The sequence below is a fragment of the Cynocephalus volans genome, chromosome 6, assembly GCF_027409185.1.
Source record: "Cynocephalus volans isolate mCynVol1 chromosome 6, mCynVol1.pri, whole genome shotgun sequence".
NCBI classification, from domain to species: Eukaryota; Metazoa; Chordata; class Mammalia; order Dermoptera; family Cynocephalidae; genus Cynocephalus; species Cynocephalus volans.
The window spans coordinates 123,376,244-123,399,364 of record NC_084465.1 but is presented as its reverse complement, the minus strand read 5'-3'; the positions used below and the strand labels follow the sequence as shown (position 1 = coordinate 123,399,364).

At 47.2% G+C, this 23,121-nt stretch overlaps 1 protein-coding gene across 1 annotated transcript in view; it reads right to left on the bottom strand.

Annotated features, from left to right (window-relative positions):
* Positions 1 to 833: 833 nt before the first annotated feature.
* PFKP (phosphofructokinase, platelet) overlaps positions 834 to 23,121 on the bottom strand; it is a 59,212-nt gene continuing 36,924 nt past the window's right edge. The window contains exons 13-22 of the mRNA XM_063098790.1: positions 22,880 to 23,026; positions 19,650 to 19,720; positions 19,065 to 19,152; positions 18,234 to 18,386; positions 8,776 to 8,940; positions 6,708 to 6,769; positions 5,861 to 5,972; positions 4,759 to 4,858; positions 1,607 to 1,709; positions 834 to 1,236 (exon numbers count right to left, since the gene is read on the bottom strand). Of these exons, the coding sequence (XP_062954860.1) occupies positions 1,083 to 1,236; positions 1,607 to 1,709; positions 4,759 to 4,858; positions 5,861 to 5,972; positions 6,708 to 6,769; positions 8,776 to 8,940; positions 18,234 to 18,386; positions 19,065 to 19,152; positions 19,650 to 19,720; positions 22,880 to 23,026 (1,155 nt within the window). The 3' untranslated portion in view covers positions 834 to 1,082. The remainder of the gene's footprint in view (positions 1,237 to 1,606; positions 1,710 to 4,758; positions 4,859 to 5,860; positions 5,973 to 6,707; positions 6,770 to 8,775; positions 8,941 to 18,233; positions 18,387 to 19,064; positions 19,153 to 19,649; positions 19,721 to 22,879; positions 23,027 to 23,121) is intronic.

The following is a 23,121-nucleotide window of genomic DNA, read 5'->3' as shown; positions in this document are numbered from 1 at the left end:
CACCCTGCATCTCTGGAGAGCCATCATCAAGAACAAGGCCCTTACCAGATTTGTTTCCTCAACTTTGGACTTCCCAGCCTCTGAAACTATAAGCAATAACTATTGTTTCTTTAGAAATTACCCAGTTTCAGGTATTCTGTTATAAGCAACAGAAGTGCACTAGCACGAGATGTCTGGAGGCTTCCTTCCTGAGGCTGGATCTGAGAGAACATGAACTACAGAAAGGAGGCAGAACGAGACCCATCAGGGCAATGGTCATCATCCCGCGTGTGTGAACTCTGAGTCACCCAGGGAGCTCTAACCCGGGTCCCCCAGGACTGAGAGCGGCTCGGTCTGGAGGAGAACCTGGGCATGAAGTTCTTTAAGAGGCCCCCTAGATGGTGTCAGGGTGCAGCTAGGATTGAAATCAAGAGTGTGCAAGAGTCGCTTGCTTTAAAGGCACAGTTCATACTTTCTGTTGCTGAAGTCTGCACCTTGACTCCCTGTAAAAGGATGTGAGGCTGGAGATGAGTGACCTCACCCACCTGCACAGTTGTCACCGTCCAAGCCAGGGCCCGACGCCCAGGTGTCCGGCCGGAGCTGTTGTCCACATTCACTGTCAGCATGGACCGAAGGGGATCTCCATGCTTACCTAACGGTGTGTGTTGCTCTTTGTCAGAGCACAGTCTTCTCTCTGCTTTTGTGACTTCACACTTGCATAGTTCAGAGGCTCCTGTAACAGCATTTTGCTGACCTTTGCCCACAGAACTGCTGAGAAACCCTTCAGAAGCCACCCACACATCTTGAGGATTTAAACTCCTTAAAAATATAAAACACTGAGCACTGTTGGGAGTTTCAGCCAAATGTTTAATTCTAGTAGACACACAAATTTTAAAGCATAGATCGAGGAACAGTAGACAATCTCTTAGGACCTGACTGGGATCAGAACAATGTTGGTGACCAGTGCTTGATCAGGTCTGAATGTCACAATGCTTGCATAAAGTGCTGATAAATAACTTAAGTGTTACAAAACAGGACGGTCCGCGGTAGGTTCCAGGCCTCGCTGGATGAATGTGTGGGGGTAGGTGAGCAGCGCATGCAGTTCAGATGGCGGCAGGCTCCCCGTGGGAGCTGCGGGGGTGGTGCAGGTGCTCCAGCTGGCCAGAGTCGGACACGTCGTAGCTTGTCTTATACTTGGCCAGGATTTTCATGAGAGGCCGCAGTTTGAGCCACCACTGTTCTTTGGGAATTCTGTGCCTGTGAAGGAAGAGGGGCAGGGATATGGACTTCACCTGCTGCTGGACGACAGCCTCGGACTGCTCCACATTGTCACAGCTGCAGGACAGAGGTGCCAGAATGGGGCGTGTGGAGTTGGCCCAGTAAATTCTGGGTGAGAATAGGCAATTTTCATAGGTCAAATGAAACCATGACTTTTATACTCCTAAAAATTCTGCTATTTCTAGAAATCCAGTATTTCTAACTTAACTTCAGAAAAGCCACTGTGTTCCTTAAAACACTTGAATGAGTTACTTATGGTGACCACAACAGTGGCACCCCTCTGCCCCAAGACTCCTATGTCCATCCCTCCTAACTGCAGTAGGATTAAGATGCACAGCATTGCACTTACTCAAAATCCGTCTCCTTCTTCAGCTCTGTCACAGGTTGAAAAAGGAGGTTTCTTTTGCTTATCCCCAGCACACAAATGGAATCATCAGTAACAAATTTTCTTCCTGTAAAAGTTTAAGAAATGACCTAAGAACTAATGCCTCATAATATTGAATGGGCAGATCCAATGGCACGTGAAGGAAGGAACAGGGAAGAAGAAAAACCAGCTAACTCCAGGGAGCATGAGAGAGTGGGAGTTGAGCCAGGGACTCCCTCCAGTTTTGACAGGCACCTTGGAGGTGCCATGGGGGCGTGGATCCCACCTGGGAATCAGTGTCCTCTAATCATGGGCTGCCACTCACAACAGACCCACTTTCTCCCCCCGCAGCTCTGCTCCCTCTCGAGGTCCTCTCTTCTTGGGATTCAGGAGTCAGGGAGGAGAGAGGACCCAGTTGTGATGTGGCCCCCCTGATTTCACACACCCCTGGAGAGTAACACAACCACCACAGGAAGAAGGATTCTTGGAAAGGAGCTTTTTTTTTTTTTTTTTTTTTTTTAAATAGTGGTGGTGAGTATTTCACTAAATACTAGATACTAGAATAGGTAAATCAGCTTAAATGGCAGTAAGACTTCAGTTAAATATCAATAAGAAGAAATGTGCCTATGAATGCACATACTGTGAGAGGCTGAAAGTTGAGACAGGAAAGAAGAAAAGAAATCCAAGAAGTAAAAAGAAAAATATAAAAGGAGAAATTAATGTGGAAAACAAACTATTAGTGGAAAGAAATCCAAAGTCAGTTCTTTGAAAAGACTAAAATTAGGTTGAGACTATTTACATCACCATTATTGTAAGTCAGACATTGGAACTTGCTATGGTTTGCCCTAATAGAAACACATCTGGGATGAATGATCCAGAAAACTGGGGGGCGAGAGAAAGGTCTTGCACAAACACCAATGTCAGGAATGAGTGGGGACTGGAAATGCTGTGTTAAAAACAGATTAATGGAAAAAAATGACATGATCTCATTTCAGGCAAAAAGTTTATAAAATGCCATATCCTTTCATGGTTGAGAAAATACTTAAGCTAACAGTCAATATTAAAATGTAGAAAGAAAGATTTCAGTTAAACATTAATAAGAATTTGCTCAGGGTTTGCTGGAGGAAGTACCTAGTGCAGTAACTCCCAGACATCAACCAAGACGATCAAGGAAAAAAGGAAAAGGCCCCACACAGTTGACAGGAATGTGTATGTAAAATAAATTAATAAATACTAGAATTCAGAGTGCAGAAAAATTGCTAATCGCAAAATCAGTTTATAAAAATCAATTGTATTTTTTAATGTATTTTTATACACTAGCAATAAAAAAAAAATTAAGCACCCTTTACAATAATATAGTTTTTTAAAAGTCAAGAACCTTGGAATAAACCTACCGAAAAATATGCAAGATCTTTATGGAAAAAAATAATGCTTTTATGAAAGATAAAAAATGTAAAATACATGGAAAGAGATACAGTGTTCAGGAATTAGAAAGTTCAATATTGTTAAAAATGTCAGTTCTTCCCCCGAATGACTAACTAAATGCAGTCCCCCACTAACAAGCCCAGCAGAATTTCTGGTGGCCTTTCACAACCTATTTCTATGGTATCACAGCCAGACACTGGAAGGAGGCCCAGGTAGGACAACGAGCCCTACGAGATATCAGCAATTACATGTAAGACTGGAGCTTTGGCAAGGATTGATAATTGACTACCGGTGAACCAAAAGCCTGGTAATAAATAGTCCCTTAATTTTATAGAGACTTTATCCGTGATCAAAATTGTACTGCCGAATAGAAAAAAGAACAAATTTCTTTAATAAGTGGCACCCAAATAATTGTTTATCCACAGTAAAATAAATGAAATTAGACTTTAAACTTCATATCAAGTGGATTAAAGAACTAAGCATAAAAGAATATTTTAGTAACACAAAAAACTCAAACCATAAAGGAAAAGGTTGGTGAATTAACTACATTAAAATTAAGGATATTTCATTAAAACACAACTTACAGAAAATGACAAGGGATGACAAAAGATGGGAGAAAAATATTTGCAACGTGATTGACCAGATCTTAGAGTAAAATACAAATACAAAATATGAAAAATATTTTAAAATTCTATAAAACAATATAAACATAACCAACCAATAGCAAAATAATTGGACAGATCACAGAGAAATAAGAACGTTAAGGAAACATAAGAACCTGGCATTTTGCTCATTACCTATGAAGTTTAGCCTCCTAAAGCCACAATGAGAATCTCACACCCACCAAACAGGAAGCAGTAAACAAGTCTGAGGGTATCTAGGAAACTGCACACCCTGCAAGTGAGCATGTGGTTGTGGTTGGTCAGACCAGCCTGAACACATGCCTGGGTCAGGCCTGGGGACCTGGCTCTGCAGCTCCAGGTGTGCCAGCGGGAGGGTGAGGTGGTCTTCCGGGCAGTCGGTGTCAGATAACAGATGCATATCGACAGTGTGCCCAGCCTAATGCCACAGAGAAACACATGGAGGTCTCCATCCACCCACTAACCACAAAGACCAGATAAACCAGGTGACAGCCTTTGAAAACTTCCAGGTAGTAAAACTACAGGAAAGCACGGGAGTGGCTAGCAGGGAGGGAGTAAACTGTGACCGAAGGATACATTTAGGTTCTGGAGGAGGAAACAGTCCAGATGCCTCCCTTTCTCTGTTGTTTTTTTCTCTCAAAGAGAAGTTGTGTATGAATCGATGGATGTCTTAAGTACCTTAAGTAAAAGCCAGTTCAAGGTGTTCCAAGGAGCCAAATAAATAAAACTAATGAAAGTCACATTTTATGATCTTAGTAATACAGTCCTTAGTGAGCACAGCAATGTTATGGCTAATAATAAGAGTGCTACTAAATTATGTGAATGCCTCCCATCACTGATAAGCAGGAATAAAGCATTTTATCAATTATCTTTAATTATACCTTGAAAGTCACAAATAGCAACACTGAGACACTAGCAAGAGTGAAATGATGTTATCAGGTCTCATATCTATGTTATCATGAATTCAGCTCAACGCTGAATGTAAGAAAAGAAGGTGCAGCAATACATTCACTGGGTGGGCAACTTGCACCCTGTGTCCTATGCTGTAGCCACCTCCCCATGGCCTTGTACCTTTCCCCTGGGACTCCTTCAGCTTCGTGGTGATCCACTGCATAGCTCTGGCCGAGATTTTGGTTCCGAAGTTTCTATCAAATGGAGAGGGTGCTCCGCCCTGTTGGTTAAAGTTACATGAAACATTAGTTACACAGCAATACTTTGATTTTTTGAAATCAAAATAGAGATAAAAGTTTCTGTTATTTAACAAAATTCACATAATGTTTTTAAGAGACTCAAATTTGCAACAGTGGTTTTGTTTTTGCATAGTTCTATGTCCTTGCATATAGTTGGAACAGTGCAAAAAGCAATCTGTCGTTCCTGTTGTTTGAACGAGCCCGTCAAGCCTGCCCATGGAGCTCCTTCCCCTGCTAGGACAAGGGTTTTAATCAACCGGACAAGTCAGCTAACTGTTCCTTATTGTAGAATCTTATACCAGGACTTTTAAAACTTATTTTGGGGTGTAGACCACAATTTCCTTTAGAAATCTGATAAACTATTGCTTACTGTTTCATCATATAATTTTCAGGGGATTCATGGACCTTTTGAAATAAATAGTGGACACTAGTTGAAACCTTCCTTGAAGTATAATAGGAGGTAATGATGGAAAGAGTTATATGCATGCAAATTAGGAGAGCAGGGACCATTTATTTCCAAACTTAGCTCTAGCCATGTCATCTGAGGCTCATTTACAAATCATACAACAGGAGTGTACCCTGTTAAGAAAGAAGATTCTTTCTTAATCATTCTGATTTTGTGTAAATCTCAAAATAAGTATCATTTTATGGAATCTGGTGCTCCCTTTTAAATCTTATTAAGCCCCAGTATTCCAGTTAAGTACTTCATTAAATTAAATAAGTATTTCCAATTACCTGGTGTCACTATTTATATGAAAGTTGATAGTTTCCTTAAAATCCCCATATACCCAAATGTCACAAACAAGAGAAAGAATCCTAAAGCCAGTGATATTTGGTTTGACTCAGATGTTGTTTTTAATCATCTTGAAATTCACTTATAAATATACGTTTTTCCCCAAAATGTCTAAAATAAGACATCAATCTTAAAAAGTCATCACATGACTGACAGCTTAGTTTTGTGTTTGGCAGAACCATTGGCGCACCTGCTGCATGTGGCCCAGCACGTTCTTCCTGCAGTCGAACACCCCTTTGCCCTCCTCCGAATAGAGCTGGTAAATGAAGTCGGTGGTGTAATTTTCACTGCAGCTCTCGTTTCTGAAACAAACAGGAAGTAGTCGAGTTCATCCACCCAGCAGCAGGCCTGGAGCTCGCTGACAATGTGCTCTGCCCGCAGTGGCTGCTGTCCCTTATGTGACTCTTCATACAGTGGTCCCCCCTTATCCGCAGTTTCACATTCTGCGGTTTCAGTTACTTGTGGTCAATCACAGTCCAAAAATATTATCTGGAAAATTCCAGAAATAAACAATAAGTTTTAGATTGTGTCCTGAGTGGTGTGATGAAACCTTGCACCGTCCTGCATCTTCCCACCCAGGATGTGAATCACCCCTTTGTCCAGCAGATCCACGCTGTAGATGCCACCCGCCCGCTGGTCACAAGTAGCTGCCCCAGTTATTACTCCGAGAACACAGCAGATATGGGCTCAAGGCTGTCCTCGGTTCCAGCATCCACTAGGGGGCTTGGGACGTATCCCCGGGGATAAGGAGGACTATTGTATTTTCTTCTTTCCTCATAAAGGTCAGAGCTTAAGAAAATGATTTAGAGATAATTTTCCAAAATAACAGACTTCAAAAATAAAATTTTAAAAACACATTTTAACTACTTAAATGCAAGCAAATTTTTAACACAACACACAATTTACTCCTGTATTTCTAAAGTATTCACAGAATCAGTGGCAAAGAAATGATTGCTCTTTAGGTTTTTAGATCATAAAACAGATTCTAAAAACCTGTATTTAGAATTAAAATAAGATGAGAAATATTTTCCTGTTACCTGAGCACAAGACCCCTCTGAATGGTGGTCTTCATTTTCTCCGTCAGGTGTTCTACATTGGACTAGAAAAGTGTTTTGTGAATTAATCAGACAGTTAGCATTTATTAAGCACCTACTGTATGCCAGGTACTACATGATTCTAAGGGCTGGAATGAATGCAGCAGTGAATAAGAATGAAAAAGGGCCACTCTTGCAGCTGGTGTTTTTGTGAGAGACTCCCATAAGCAAATAACACGTCAGATATACCACAAACAAACAAGTGTACCAGGTAGTGAGAAGTGCAGTGGTGGCAATAAAGCAAGATAATGCAGTGCCCGTGAGGGTACTTCAAAAAGTTCATGGAAAAATAGAATTAAAAGATAATCTTTGCATGAACTTCATGAAGACCCCTGGTTTGATGGGCATGGGGGCCCCATCACTGGGCATATTTATTGAGTCAATGGAATGCACAAGTTCCAGAAATGTTTTCCAAAATAAATAGGTTTCCCTTCAAAACATCCACTTTATTCTGGGTGTTTGTTTGCCTTGCGCTTATGCATTTATCTGTTGCTCCTTATCTATTTTCATAACAGTGTTTTCTATCTCAGGGCACTCAGGAGAAAATATGTTGCCTGACTTACATAGAAGATCATTTAACTGCCTCATGAACATTTTCTGAACAACAACAAAAAATTTTATGGATTCATATTTATACACAAATTTTGTAAGGAAAAGAGAACTATATCTTGAAAGAGGAAATGTGCAAAAACATCCTATTTCAGTTCATGGGAGGAGGGTGCAAAAGGAAGGTGATTTTCTAGTGACTCACCCTAAAAAGTGAAGTTTTTACATATAACCAAGTCTCAGTCATAATGACATTTCTTAAGCATGTACCATGCGCCAAGAGCCATCATAAAGTGCTGGTGAGACATGATCTTTCGGTAGATTTTTGAAGCATAAATATTTAATTCAGTATTGTGAAGAAATTCACAGCTGAAGTGTCCATGTCATGACAGTGTTAATTAACACCAAGCATCTCTCCACTTGACATAGCTCAGAAACAGATGCTATCATCACTTTAAAGAGCATTGCTCAAGTTGTCTCATCTGCCAATGCCTGTGACCGCCTGCTGCATGTGCTGAGGGTCCCACCAGGCCCTGGACTCCGCTCCAACCTCCTTGCATCCGGCAGCCTGTGGGGACTCTGGCCATGCCTAGGCCCATTCGGGAGCGGAGACCTTGAGCCTTGAGAGGAGCTGCAGCCACAGCCAGAGTGAGTCCTCATGTAAACTCTGGGGTGGTGTCAGCGGAGGTCCTGCCCCACCCTGCTAGGGGTGTTGGGGTGGGGGCTGTGAATACTTTGAGGGCGGTGTATGAGAACTCTGTGCCTTCCTCTCAATTTTGCTGCAAACCTAAAACTGCTCTAAAAAATTGTTATTTTTAAAATATTTTTTAAAAGCAGCAGAAAGCAGCAGGGAAGTGCAGCACGATGGGCTCCTGTTTTGTTTCTAACTGTCGACAGGTGCCTCTGCCATGCTGACAGCACAGACATAGCGGGAAGCCCACATCAAGTCCCCGGCCGTCTCAGTGCCCTGGTTCAGTGTAGCTTCTCTTGGGAGGCTACAGGGCCCCCTCCAAGAAGGAAGCTTCCTTCCAGCAACTCTGTCTCCCCAACCTCAGACCACAAGGACACCTGAAGTCTGGGGCTGTTCAAAATATTTCAAAAGGCCTAAGAGAAACTAATGAAGTATCAGATCCCATTAAATGAGTTAATATCGTCCTTAAATGACAGACTTCAGAAAAACATTAGCTACTTAATGGGTGAAATCATTTACTTATAGACAAAAAATACGTAAGCATGAGTCTTCACACACAGAATGAGAGGCTGCCTCACCCAGGCCTATTCTTGTCACCCTAATACTGAGCGAGGTGCACCTGCATGCAGGGAGCAGGTGATCTGAAGTGTAGAAGATGTGGGGGTCTCACAATGCCACCCGCCCCTCGTGAAGCAAGCCCACCATCACAGATTACTCATTTGAGCACTGGGTAGATCCAGGGAGCAGCCTCACAGAGGCCCACCCCTCACTTACCTGCAGGTCCCTGATATCAAATGGCTCTTCAAAAATGTAGGCAGCGTCCGCGCCAGCTGCGAGCCCTCCCATGTTGGCCAGGTAGCCGCAGTAGCCCCCCATGGTCTCGATGATGAACACACGGCGCTTGGTCCCGCTGGCCGACTGCTTGATGCGGTCACACGTCTGGTCACAGAAGAAGACACCATCATCGCAGCCCAGGACCTTGGCCAGTACTGGGCCCAAGGCCCGCCTGCCCCACCCCATGCCGTAGCAAGCACCTCCCCAGCCTGAGCATGCAGCCATCGGTATAGACGCAGCAAGCACCTCCCCAGCCAAGCATGCGGCCACCACTGCAGATGACGCAGTGTGCATAGCTGCCAGACACACATCAGCCTTCGAAGGGCCCTTGCCCGCAATGGCCTGGCTGCCACCTCATCCTGGGTGCCTTAGGAGGTGACGGGGAGGATAGTACCTCCAACCAGCTCCTCTACTTTGCCTTCTGGACGTGTCCTTGCTAAAGCAGCTGTCACAGATGTCAACACCGTTAGCTAGGGTGAATCTGGATTTTATGGGAATGTCAGCTGCCTGCCTGGTCGATGGGAATCTCTGTGCTATTTTATCTTTTCTTTTGAAAGTGCCCTGTGATTTTAGAATTTGGATCACCTTCAGTCCATCTGTGGTTTACAACATGTTTAGGACACCTCTACTCTAGGACACACGGTGGTTTCTTAGAGCGAGCAAAGAAACATTCTGGATGCACAGGCAGCAGATCTATAATCAAATGTCTCGTCACCTGCCCTCCATGATGACTCATGCTCAGGGGAGAAAATCACAAAAGCCATCCTCCGCTTTCCCACTGCAGCACCTGCCCAAGTCCCTGCCAGAGCATCTAACCTGCTTGTGGCAGCCCCTCTTGGACTCTCCAATCTGTTCACACAAACTAAGCTCCATCTACAAAAAACACAAATCTGCCCAAGTTCTTGCCTTGATTAAAAATCCTTCACTACTTCTGTGACCACACGTCAAAGCCTTTGTATTTAACCCCTGGCCCTGAAACTCCTGCACCGGGTTGCAGCCTGGCTCCAGCTGTCGTCCAGGCCCTGGGACGGGCCACACTCCAGTCCTCCCGGGCCTTTGCTCGTGCTGGGCTCTGCACTCCGGATGTTCTGCAGGCACAGTGGTGACTGCACAGCAGCCCCCAAAGTATCCCGGTCCCGCTGCCTGGGACTTGTGAACGTTACCTTACATGGTGATGAAGTTACAAATTGAGACAGGGAGAATATCCAGGATTACCCAGGTGGGCCCTGGGAGGCTGGATGCAGAGGCACAAGGCCTGGCACCGGGGCACCCGGAACGCATGCTGGGGCCTGGAAGGGGCTGGGGCAGGCTCTTCCCTGGACCCCACACCCTGTTTCAGCCATGGCTCCAGCCTCCAGGGCTATGGGACAGCATGTGAGTGTCACTGTGAGGCACCACGTTGGTGCTCATTTGTTACAGCAGCCACAGGAAACTGAAACAGGCGCCTTCCTGCCGCCTCAGCTCTGAGCCAGAGTTGGATGCTGCTTCTCAGGAAAAGGCTGCCCAAGCCCCAGGACAGACCGCTCCCTCTGTGATGGGCTTCTCTACCCAGCAGGTCCCTTCTCCGGAGGAATCAACCTGGTGGGCCCTCCTGCAGTTACTCATGTGCTTACTCCATTGCTGTGTCTTCCTCACTAGACTGCAAACTCCACAGGGCAGGGATCAGGGCTGGGCTTGTGCCATGCAGTGTCAGCAGCTCCCGGCGGTGCCTCCTGCATGGTGAGCGCTCCATAAGTGCTGGTCACTGAAGGAAGCAAATGCGGGCACCTCCGGGCCAGCCATTGTCCTGCTCCTAAACCAGCCCCAGTGTGTGGTGGAGAGTGAAGGCAGGAAAGGGGTGGGCTGTGGGCCTGAGATCCCAGGCGTCAAGCTCCTCGGGGAAGAGAAGGGAGGGTCTGTGCACCAAAGTGTGATGATACCAATTTGGAGATTTTGACTCAAGAAACTAGGTTATTTTAAATGAGCACTGATTAACACATGCAGGTGCAGTTAAAATCATTCTAATCAGTAATTCCAATTTCTTTGATAGAGTCTTACCCTCCCCAAATAATTAGATTAATCTGTTCAAAGTTCAGCATGTGCTCTGGTGAGTGGGCAGCCTTGCATTCTCTAGAAGCAGAGACAGGAAGGACAGACAGGCATCGACGGGCTGACTCACGTCTCTTCTGTGCTTATGCAGGGACAGGGTGACCGCTGGTCATGTGTCCAAAGAGCCCATGGCCACCACGGGGTTGGGGGACAGGACTCTGGATTTTCCCTGCTGTGTCTGTCCTGGGTCTTTTCATGTAGCATCCAAGTACTCGCAATCTGACAGCCTGGTCTGTCTTAGAGAGGGGCTCAGGGGGAGGACAGGACTGCAGGTTGGGTGCCCTGGGCTAGAGCGCAGGATGCCAGGTCCCCCCAGAGGTGCAAAACCAACTGGGTCTCCTCCACAGGCCCACCCTAAGGTGGAGAATTACAGTCACTAATTCAAAGGACAATGCTATAATCACTTTATGGCAAAAGAACTCTGCTGGCAAAGCTCCACTGTGAGGCGATCCACACATGTAGTCTGAGTTCTGAATGCGGCGCTGTGGGTGGAAGATAAAAGGAAGGGCGCCGGCTGAGCCTGACCACCAAGCACAGGCCCCGGCCTCTGAACGCCCCTGGATGTGAAGATGGCGATAGCTGGGTTGGAAGTCTGCCCAGCTTGGAGCCTAAACACTCTATTACCTAGATGGTATCTGAAGGCTTCACTTAGTTCCTGCTAAAAATAGTAAGCCATTCCCGCTGTGCCCCTGCAGTCACCAAAGTAGTTCTGTCAAGAGTCACGGGTGGGAGAAGGACTTGCAGAGGGTCACGCCCCTGCCCGGCATGTGGACAGTGGCCATGAGCCAGACAGCGGGCAGAGCCAGCGCCCACAGTGTCTCACCACAGACGCGCCTGGCAAATGCAATGCCCCCCCGCACCCACAACTGGCTCCCCCAGCAAGAGCCCTGGGAAGGGTCCCACTACAGGGAAAGCTCCAGGCCGCAGCTCAGACACTACCAACACTGTGCAACACTGCTTCTTTAAACTATAAATCGAGTGTGAGAAGATAGAGCAGAGTTTGACTGCAGTGTTTAGACAGAAAAGAGAAGTGGGAGGTCAGTTTTCCTATGACTGTGGCCTTTCTTCCAGGTAGCTGACGTCCGCGAACTCAGGCGGCAACCACATGGGGTCAGGGTGGGCAGTGGGTGGGTGGGGGTCCCGTTCCTGCCCCAGCAGGGACCAGCAGCAAGTGCAGCCCAGTAGCTCATGTGCGAAGCCACGTGGAGTAGAGAGGGTTAAAGCAAGTGTGAACATCTAGGAGATGTTAGAGTTAAGCCAGGAAGGTGCCACCCAGTGACAATACGGCTACTACTACGTAACCCTCTGCATTTCATATGCAAAGAAACAACTGCGGGGAGGTTCAGTGCAGGGCCCTGCAGAGGTGTGACATGGGAATGAGCTTGACCAGCTCTGCAAGGCCGTCCCCCTGTCTTCAGGAAGCACTAGAGACACAAGCCCACAAGGGAGACACTGAGCCATATCTGTCATGAGAGTCAGTGCAAAACTCGAAAGGAGAGCAGCATGCTCAGACCTAAGTGAGGGCCTTTCCTCCCTCCCCTGCATTACAGTTCAACTCAGAGCAGAGCCTAGAATAAAACTGCTGTTTTCCGAGGTTCTGTGCCAAGTTGGACTAAGGGATCTCTCCAACAGAGTCATGAGCGATTTTTTTGTTGCAAATTCTGTAGCCAACTCAGATGTGAACGGCCAAAGTGAAAGGCCAGAGCTGCCTTGCTGGGAGTCACTGTCCCAACCCCATCATCCTTTTTCCTGCCCAGTGAGGGCCTCTGCTGCAGGGAGCTGCCAGAGCTCTCGTGTCCAGCACACAGACCACGTGGAGCAGTCAGTGCATTGGAGACCTTAAGTGCAGCATGGTTGCCAGTGCCATGTCCCAGTCCCGCTGGATCAATGCCTCCCCATCAGATGTGTTATGGGTAAAAGCCGCCTCCTGGTACAGAGCAATTTTATCTCTTAAAGTGTCTCTCAGCTCACCAGGAAGGGTGCACTTCCAGCAGTGGCCTGGGACTTCCTTTGCCCAGATCAACACGGCTCTGTCCTGTAACTGTCGTACTCACTGGCACCCAAAGGCGCTTTCTGCTTGCTCCTGCGACTTTACCACGATCTACCTATTAGCTCTGGGCAGGAGCAGCAGGCCTCCCCAGAGAGGGGCTCCACAGCTCTTCTTATTTAGATGTACGGACATATTATCCAGAGGACTGTGCATAACATCTTATTTTTAATCAGTAGAGACAGGCTTCCCCCAAAATAGAGAAACAAGAAAAATTCATCCTGTTATGGAAAGTGTGATATATAGTCAAGCTAATGGAAAGAAAAAGAGTAACAGTACATGTGGCTCATTCATTCTGGAAGATTAAATGGGTTTCCCCTTTTAGTGTCTACTTGAGGGGGAGAAGCAGAGGCCCCGAGAAGGGCATGCCTCCTGGGGCAGGAGCAAGCATTGGGACAAGCAAGCAAAGCTGAGCGAGGGGTGGAGGCAGAGTGCTTACCTGGACAACCACGTTCAGGCTGGTGTCAGAGCCGAGGCTCAGGTCTGTGCCAGGGACTTTGTTGCTAATTGTGGCGGGCACCACGCATAGGGGGATGCAGAACTCCTCGTGGCTGTCCCGTGCCTCGGCCATCTCCAGTGCACCGTAATAAGCCAGCGGCGGCGGCACAGCCAGGCAATGAGCGGGCACCCTCACGTCCCCTGCCAGTGACTGGGTGTGGCTGGGGCTCCAGGAAGGTGGCAGGGAGGGGACCGAGTTGCCAGCGAAAGCTGCTCCATGCAGGTCAGTGGAGCCAGAGGGAACCCCGGAGTTGCCCCCAGGCAGGAGCGGGACGAACCTCAACAATGCAGGGCCACAAGGTACAGCTGGTCCTCATCCCACAGTGGCAGGGCCAGAACAGGCGCCAAGCAGTTAGCAAAGCAGGTGGCAGGCAGGAGAGGCAGCAGTTAGTCGTGAGCAGGGCAGCTGGGCCTCTCTGGGCGTCTCAGAGCGGGTAAGCCATGGCATTTGGGTGTGGAGAGTTCAAGGGTAAGGCCACACCTGTACCTCTGCAGGCAGGTGGGGTCACCCACAGCGCAACAAGGCTTGTGATGACACTACCGCCAGCCGGCGCTGCAGAGCCCGCTTCTACACTCTCCCTGCTCTCCGTCAGGACAGACCATGTCCCTCCTCAAGGGAGCTTTCGTTCCTTCTTGGACCTTGGCAATCAATATATAAAGTAGGATGGGCCAGCAACACCGCAATTCCAAGTGGAAATTGTTTGGCTCTCATGTCAAAAAGGTGTTTATTTAACAGGTGTTTACTTAACAGGTGGACAGAGATTTTCAGATCTGCCCTGGAGAGGTAATCAGGTCAGCAGTGGGTAGGACACAGGTCCACTCACCCACTGTTTCTAAATCCAGCTCCAAACACAGCAAGGTGTACTTGTAATCTGTTTGGTGGCAAAACCATCGCACTCCATATATAGCCTTTTATGTAACCCACTAAACATGAGCAGCCTTAGACTCTGCTACAGCCATAGTCTGAATGCAGAGTGGGACTCGCCCTCCTGGGGGTCCTTCAGCAAATGGCTGTGCTCTCATTATCTGCCTACAATCCAAAACATTCTGGGTCCTAGAGCCTGGGTGGCCTGAGGATTCGGGATGGTGGGTGGTGGACCGGCTGTAGGTTAGTTCTCAGAGTGGTCAGTAGGGATGAGAGGGGCCATTCAGCACTGGGTGAATACGGGGTGCAGTGTGAAGGGGGCTCCTCCTCCGGGCACAGCCTGCAGCCCATCCCGTGGTCACTGGTCATACGGGCTCTGCCTTTGGGACTTGGATTGTGGCAGTTCTTTGCAGGACTTCATTCAAAACACCACCCTACTTCAGAACCCAAAAGATTCATCCGGAGACGTGCCATTGGAGGCTCCCCAGCACTTGTAAGAAAGATGTTTTCACTCACTCTGCTGGAGAGTCATCTAGCTCAGGGTTGATCAAAAACAGACTTGTGGAAATAAATGGCTGTTCCCCTGAGAAGGCTCTTGGGGAGGCCACAGGGCCTGAGATGTAGAGAAAGGTGGTGCCTCCACTCAGCTCAAAACCCGAGGTGACAGCTGGATTGTGTAGGTTCCTGCTGCCTCCTGCCCCCATCGCCCTTTTTTAATCTCCAAGAAAACAGGGGGGAAACTTCGGGGCAGGGCAGGGGGCGTGGGGGCCTCTGCCCAGAAAGTAGAAAACTGAAGACAAAGAAAAGTCTTCTTCTAGGTCCTACAGGAGCAAAAGTGACCCTTCTCTGGGTTCCAGGTGTAGAGATTCTAGAATACCATCAAGACTTTGTGCTATCCACATTGAAAAAAGTGGGACGGACTTTTAGGGATGTAATGATGGTTTTCAGTGTCTCTGTGATCCTAAGTCAGGGCTATCTGCAGGGTCTGTTGTCACTGCCTGCCACCTCACGGTGATCAATGTAGCACCCACTCAGTTCATGTGGGTGTGTTTTTTATTAGAACAGTCATGTGCCAAAGTCAAGGAATGAAAAAGAGCTCCAACTGAAAAGCCCTACAGCTACATTCTGAGAATATTCTAAATACCTTCTCGGGGGTATTTTATTAATTTTGCTCTGCCCAGAAGATCCACTAACCATATGCTGCATATGTTGACTCTGTCTCAAGGATACATCTGCAAGCTACATATCGATGCTGGCAAGAAGGAAATACTCAGTGAGACAATGATTATTTATCCAAAGACAACGGTGGTTAATGACACACGACAAGCTTCAGCTTTCTCAGCCTCAACGTGGCTGACATTCCCAGCAGGATAACTCCTGTTGGACTGTCCTGTGCAAGGTAGGATGTTGAGTGGCATGCCTGGCCTCCACCCACCACCAGGTGCTGGGAGCACCCCTCCCAGTCCTGACAACCAAACATGTCCCCTTGTCATTGCAGATGTCCCCTGGGGGCAAAATCACTCCAGCTGAGAATCACCAACCTCTGAACAAAAGGAACCAGTTCGTACTGGGAGACTTCCGCAGACTGTAACCCTAGATGCTACCCAGGGCCAAGCTACGAATGACAATAACCAGAGTGTCTAGACAGGAGAGCCCAGGGAGCCCCTCAGGCTGTGGCCTGCAGGTGGCCTGTTTGGGACACCTGTTCTCAGCTACTGAGTAAGATGGGTGAACTAAGGCCAGCTCACTGCAGGTCCCCAATTCCCAAGGGCTTCCTTGATCCTCCAGGACAGCAGCAGGAGGGATCCAGAGCAGCCCCGTGCCCTCATTTCCTGGAGACAACGCCAGCCCCTTTCCTTCTGACGGCCAGCCTCACCACTTCAGACCCCAATCCAAACCTACAGAAGAGGGTTCAGCTTCACTTTGCCTGCATCCAACAGAACTCTGGAAGACACGGAGCAATTTCAACATGCCACATCCATATTTCAGTCCTTTTACCTTCAGGATACACCTGTCTTACCCTTCACCCAGCTCCTGAGCAGTCGCAGCGTCCACTGAGGTAACCCTGACCGCCTGGCTTCACGTGACTAGAAACACCCACGGCACCAAGACAACTTGGCTCCTTGGTGCCCAGAGACAGTATCAGCAGTGACAACCCCCCACTTACCACATGTGGTCGAGCCTGAAGCCATCAGGAATGATGGACTACTACCTAGTCACTCTTTTTCTTTCTCACAGGTTATCATGGGTTAACCTCGCCTTGAGAAACTCAGATAAGTGAGACGCCAAATTTAAAAAAACAACATAAATCACAAAATCCCTCTAAGGAAAGTAAAAGAAGTGCGATAGATAATTTGCTATTTTTTCTATATATTTTGGCTTTCAAATTTTCAATAATTCACGTGTAATATATTTATAATCTGAAAAAAAAATTTATAGCAGAGGACCCTGAAATTACAAAGTGGGAAAATCTCATTTTCATGCCTGAAAGTGCATGTCAGATACCACAGCAGATAAACACCAACCTCAGCCAGCACCTGCGGGAGCCCCGCAAACGACAGCTGCCAGATTCCCCACCCATCCCCCTAGAACGGGCTCAAGTCAGGTAACAATTAGGCAAAAAAGAAGCTCCAATTGTGTGTGTACTGCAAGCTTAGCTTATCTGGATTCAAAATCCATCTGAGGCAGGTAAGAGAACAATTTAAAAATGATGAAATTCATTTTGTGAAAGACATTGATCTTTATGTTCACAACCTGATGATCGATTAAGAGCCCGAGTCAGTCCAACAGCAGTGAAAGCAGCAGCAACAGTCACCAGAAAAGCTAAGCCAGTCTAAGGAAGAGGTCAGTGATTGCAATAAATCAAGCAAACACCCCTTTCAGCACCATGAGCACAGGAAGCACTGGGCAGGTCTCTATAGTACAGAAACTACAGAAACACTGAGTAGCTCAGAACAGCAAGAGACAAGCTCTGAGCATTACTTACCATGGAGTTTTATTTTTAAAGTGTTTTGTTTTTTATTTACGAGTACCAGAAATAAATCTGATGCCAAGGGTTTAAAAAAAATCTTAGAAAAATATTTGTGAGAACTAGATCTCACAAGGAAAAAGAAAACTTGAAAGTTTCTGAAAAAATTTAGAAACTGAATTAAGAAAAAATATGAAATGCACTGTGTGTTAGATACTGATCTTCAAGCTCTCATGTGAATTTCCAAGTGTGGCTTACAAATATGATACTAAGAATGTATTTCTATGTTTCATTATTGCCTTTTGGCCAAAAAGGAAAAGAAAAACTAAAAGAGCATTAATATTGTTTCAGATGTAGTTTAACATGTCCAATTTACAAAAGGAAAAATAGTGTTAATGGCCATGACCAAAAATATAATAAATGCACATGGTAGATTCAGGTCAATGAATAAAACTATAAAATATTCAGTTCAATTTCTGCCCTTAAAGATTAAAGCAGGGGCCCTCCGACCCAGGATTGGCTTATCACGATAAAATGTGACAGGCTCACAGTAAATTAGGCTCAGCAAAAAAAAAAAAAAAGAAAAGAAAAAGAGAAAAGGAAACAAAAATGAATTTACTGATGATCCATATCACGAATGCTGTGCTCCAGCACTACCTGAGCTACAGGTGCTTGCTGTCACTGAGTGGGTTTTGGCAGGGGAACATCATCCCAGCCGCCACTTAGACAAAGAGGTGATGAAAATGTGGGGAGCTAGATCAACGATGTTCAGAGCCTGAGAGACTTTTTAAATACACTGATCTGGAAAAAAGAGTCCCACTCAGCGCACATGTGTGGAAGCAGAGGAAGGTCATTCCTGGTGCACTGGTAGACAGAAAAGGCCAGCCCGGTTAGCGCAGCCAGCATCTGCTTTGCTGCACACAGGTACTTACGTCGGTGATCGTGTTCAGAGCTGTGTCTGCCCCGATGCTGAAATCAGAACCGGGCACATTGTTGGAGACAGTGGCAGGAACCATAACCATAGGGACACAGAACTCCTCGTGTCTCTCCCGGGCAGCCGACAGCTCCAGGAGTCCCAGGTAGGCCTGTTAGGTAAGTGTGTGCAGTTGTGGGGCCAGGAGAGAGAAGGGAGAGGGGAGAACCACAACAGCACAGCACCAAGGTGCACGGGGCTGCCACGGAACCACTAAAGCATCAACACAAAGACACATCAAGACCACACACAGGAGAAGCAGTGTTTTAAGCACAAAGGAGAACACAGGACATTGTCATTTAGAAGCAAGACTAAATCTTGTATTGCTAGATTCTTATTAAGGAAAAGCAAAAGGTTATCATGAGACTGATCTTCACTAGATAGAAAAAAATTAAGAACCACAGTCCAACATGTGATTTAAACAACACAATCTAACCATACAACTACCTTCCTCTCTAAACAGTCCATGGACTTCAAACTTAAGAGAGAGAGTTACTGCTATAAACCTGACATTCCTCAGAACTCCCTGAATAGAAGAACCCCAATTCAGGAGTCAGGCTTCCACTTCTGGGTCAAGTGGCTGTACTGGAACAGGGTCAGTCTTACGTCACATCCTGCCACTGTGTCTTTCTTCCGCATTACAATTATCCAGTGGTATTTGGGCCTGGGAACCTACAATCCCAGTTCATGGAGACTAGCCCCCAAGTTCTATGCTGGATGAAGCCAATTCAGGGTTGTCCCTCATGCCTACAAAACTGACCAGCAACTTAACACAGAAACATTAACGTACCTCAAATCCACCAATAATCAACAGGGCATTGATGTTATGCACACGCATCTGGGCCGCGATCTTCTCCAAATACTTTCCTGGGAGAATACTGAAAACAGTCACATTAAGAGGGGAGGTCAGACGCTGACAAGCGTCACCTTCTGTGATGTCCCTCATTCTGGAAACCCTGTGGAAGCCCCTCCCACCTCCTGCCCACCCTGTGGCTTGGAGGAGCAGAGGGTGCTCTGCTTGTGCCTGTCACATGGTGCGGGGACCACAGTGCAGTGATCATGGCCCAGCATCACACCCTCAATCACATTGAGGTGTTTGTGCCCACCATATTGCTCTTCAGATAAATGAAGTGAGGAATTACTGCAGGAAGCGTACACAAGTTACCTGCCCCACTTTCCAAGCCCCGGGATCCATCCCCAGCTCCCTAAAACGACCTGTCCTTCCTGGAGCGAGGGACAAGTGTCTGCCCCCGTGCCTCTTCCTTTAGTAATCCCTGCGGGAAGTTAGAAGAGGCCTCGGCACCCAGCTCCTCCTCTAGACCATGGGCTTCTGTTCCTCCTTAAGAGCAGGTCAGAGTCAAGATTTGGAAATTACCGTTTTGTCCCAAGAATGGACCCTCCTTGGCCAGTCCAGCCTCCAACATCTGCCCAGCTGATTTCTTTGATCTAATGAGCAAACACAGAATAAAACAGCCAAGGTAAGAAAGAAGAGGAGATAAGAAAGCCTTAAAATCAGCTCAGATCTCTGCACCTTCACCGGGCTGTCTTCCCATAGAGACGTGCGGAGCGCTAGGAGGCCGTCCTCCTGGTGATGCTGAAAGGGTCAAGATGTGAAACGGATGACTCCTAAGCGTAAACAATGGATGAACACTGCCAAGGGTACCTGCCTGTGGGGGGCTCTGCGTCTCACCCCCATCACGTGCATTAGATAGAAACTTTCACTGGTCAAATGCTGTCACTGAGAAGGAAAGTTAACATTATGGCTTTTAGGTTGATAAAATATTAAAAGAAAAATTCTTGTCTTAAAACCTAAAAAAACAAAGAAAAAAAAAACCTAAAAAACTAAAAACCTAGATGAGTGGTTAAGCAAATGCTGCTGAACCATATAAAGAAGATTCTGTGGTGGACCCAGCAAGGACCACGGAAGGAGAACTTGCCAAGGATCACCTCCAGCCCTGCCAGCCCTGAGCACATAAGTTAACTAACTTGGGTAAATTAACCTGGGTAAGTTAACTATCTTGTTGGACCCATTACTATGTGGTGGTGTGATCTCTAGGGGACTTGTACTTGAACAGATGAACATTATACAAGCATACATACCTGGTGGTAATCCATAATGGAAGGATGTAACCAGATAAATAGTTGAAGGCAATATTTCTTTACATAAAGCAAAGAGCAGTTTAGGACCAGTTAATCTCCTAAAGCCTGAACAAGGAAGACGGGGAAGCAAGGTTCACCCAGGAGGGAATGGCTCCTGGTCCCTCTGAGCTGCTGAGACCCATGTGGAGGGAGCCCTGGTCTTACCCGCTGCTGTGCCTCAGTTGGTCCATTTGGAAAGTGGATTGTCTGTACTTCCCAGGGCCTCCTGGGCTGGCGTCCCCTCTTCTCCGTCCACTCTTAACAGTGAAGCTCAGTCCTCGGCCTCCTTTCTCTCCTGCCTCCGCTCTTGCCCTTAGGAAGCTCCTTGAGTCCCCCACTTTTATCCACCACCTAGATGCTGAAGCCTTCCAAGCCCACATCTCCGGCCCACACCTCTTGAAGACACCAGAACACAGTGTGCACCTGCGTACCGGACACCCCTGGGACGTGTGGCATTTTCAATTCAGCATCTCCACGCCTCAGCACCTCACCTCTTCCCACCTTCATGAGCTCAGGCCAGAAGCAGGGCAGTCTTGCCTCCCTGTTCACACCTGCATACATCTAGTGAGCAAATCCTATGGACCCTGACTTCAGAATCCATCCAGAGCCTTGAAGACCATCTCCAGGGCTGCCAGACAGCACCATACCCCAGCAGCTCTCTCCCAGTTACTCCAAAGCCCCGGCTGGAATCCCTGCTTCCTGCTCTGCCCTTGCCGAGCACACCAGGTCCAGCAAGACCCCGTCACCACTGCCAGGCCCCTGCTTGAAACACTCCATCTCACTCAGCACAAATGCCAAGCTCCTTATGACTGTTCACAAATAACCATCCTGGTCCCTGTTCTGTCCACATCCTCCTCTGCTTCCCTCTTGCCCCCGCCCCCAGCACGTGGCCCCAGCACCCTCAAACATGGGCCATTGCCCACCCCAGGGCCTTTGCACCAGCCTTTCTGCCTCAGCCAACATCCCTGATGCTCACATGGGCCACTGGCTCACCTGCCTATCTTCAGTCTGAGAGCGGCCTTCCGCAGCACTGCCTGCAGGGGCGTCAGCAGCCCCAGCAGCACTGTCCCCTCCCCAGTGTGTCCCTGACGCAGTGCTCACTGCCTATTAAGATGATGGCTCACTTCTTCTCACTCATCATCAACCTGCTCTCTGAAACTTAAACTCCACAAAGCCAGGGGTCCTGTCTGCTTTGCTCACGCATTTAATTCTACAGTATAAGAAATGAACAAAGCAAATATTTGTTGACCAACTGAATGAATGAATAACATTGGCCCCTACCGCCCTTCATTATAGATAGGATTTGCAGCCTCACTGTCCTGTTTTAACATCCTGCCTCATGGGAACTGGGTCAAGTCAGTTCATATCTCTGCACCTCAGTTTTCTCATAAGGAAGATGGGGATAATATTGTAGATTCATCGGGGAATTTAAATGGGCAGTATGTGTGAATCCCGTAGAATGGGTGGACATAGTAAGCCCTCAAGAACTGTTGTCTGTTTTCATGAAGGTTTCTATCTTATATCTCAGTGAGTGTGTGCGTGTGCCAGACCCTCTGAGTTTCCCCAGCACTCTGTTTGAACCTGATCACAGCCCCATGAGGCGATGGCACCTTCTTCGCACTTACGGTAGGAGTCCATTGGACCTGGAGGCACTGCCATCCCCTAATGCCTTTTTAAAAAAATATATCCAGTTTTAAATTGACAAATAAAAACTGCATATATTTATCGTGACAAAATGATGTTTTTAAATATGTATACATTGTAGAACAGCTAAATCAAGCTAATTTGCATTACCTCACATACTTATTTGTTGTCGTGAGAAGACTTAAAATCTACTTTTTTAGTGATTTTCAAGAATACAATATGTTGTTATTAACCATAGTCACCATTTTGTACAGAGATCTCTGGAACTTATGCTTCCAGTCTAACTGAAATTTTGTATACTTTGACCAACATCTCCCCAACTCCCCCATCCTCACCCCCTCGAGCCTCTGGTAACCACGATTTTAGTGCTGCTATTAGTACAACTTCTTTAGATTTTACATGTAAGTGCGATCTTGCAGTATTTGTCTTTCTGTGCCTGGATCACTTCACTGAACATGATGTCCTACAGTTCCAGCCACATTGTCACAAATGACAGAATTCCATTCTTTTTCAGGGCTGAATAGTATTCCACTGTATATACCACACTTCTTTTATTGCATATCCAGTCAGGCTACTACCTCTTAATAAAACTTGAAAGTCTGAAAATACGTTACACCCTGGGCTTAAGTCGAGGGCCTAGAATCTAATTCAGAATGGATTCAAAAGCAGAAGCCATCCCTTGAGTGAACAGTCACGATCTTTGCATCACCACAGAATCTGGGCTGTGAGCACTGGGAGGAGGGACTGGGGGACTGGCCTCCCCACGTACACTGACATCCAGGTTCCTGGCGTTTGCTTGCCGGGGCCTGCTGGGAGACTCACCTGGCCTTTGGCCAAGCCATCAAAGCCGTCGTAGATGGCAAGCATCCTGTGGCCATCGGCAATGCCCGTGCGCACGGCCGAGCGCACAGCTGCGTTCATTCCAGCTGCAGGCGCCCCCACGTTGATGATGGCCACATTGCAGTTGCTCTGCAAGACAGGAGAAGGCAGGCACCGGGTTGCTGGGCATGCACGAGCTCCCATGTGCTGCACACCTTGGAAGTGACACAGGCCAAGCCTGCCAG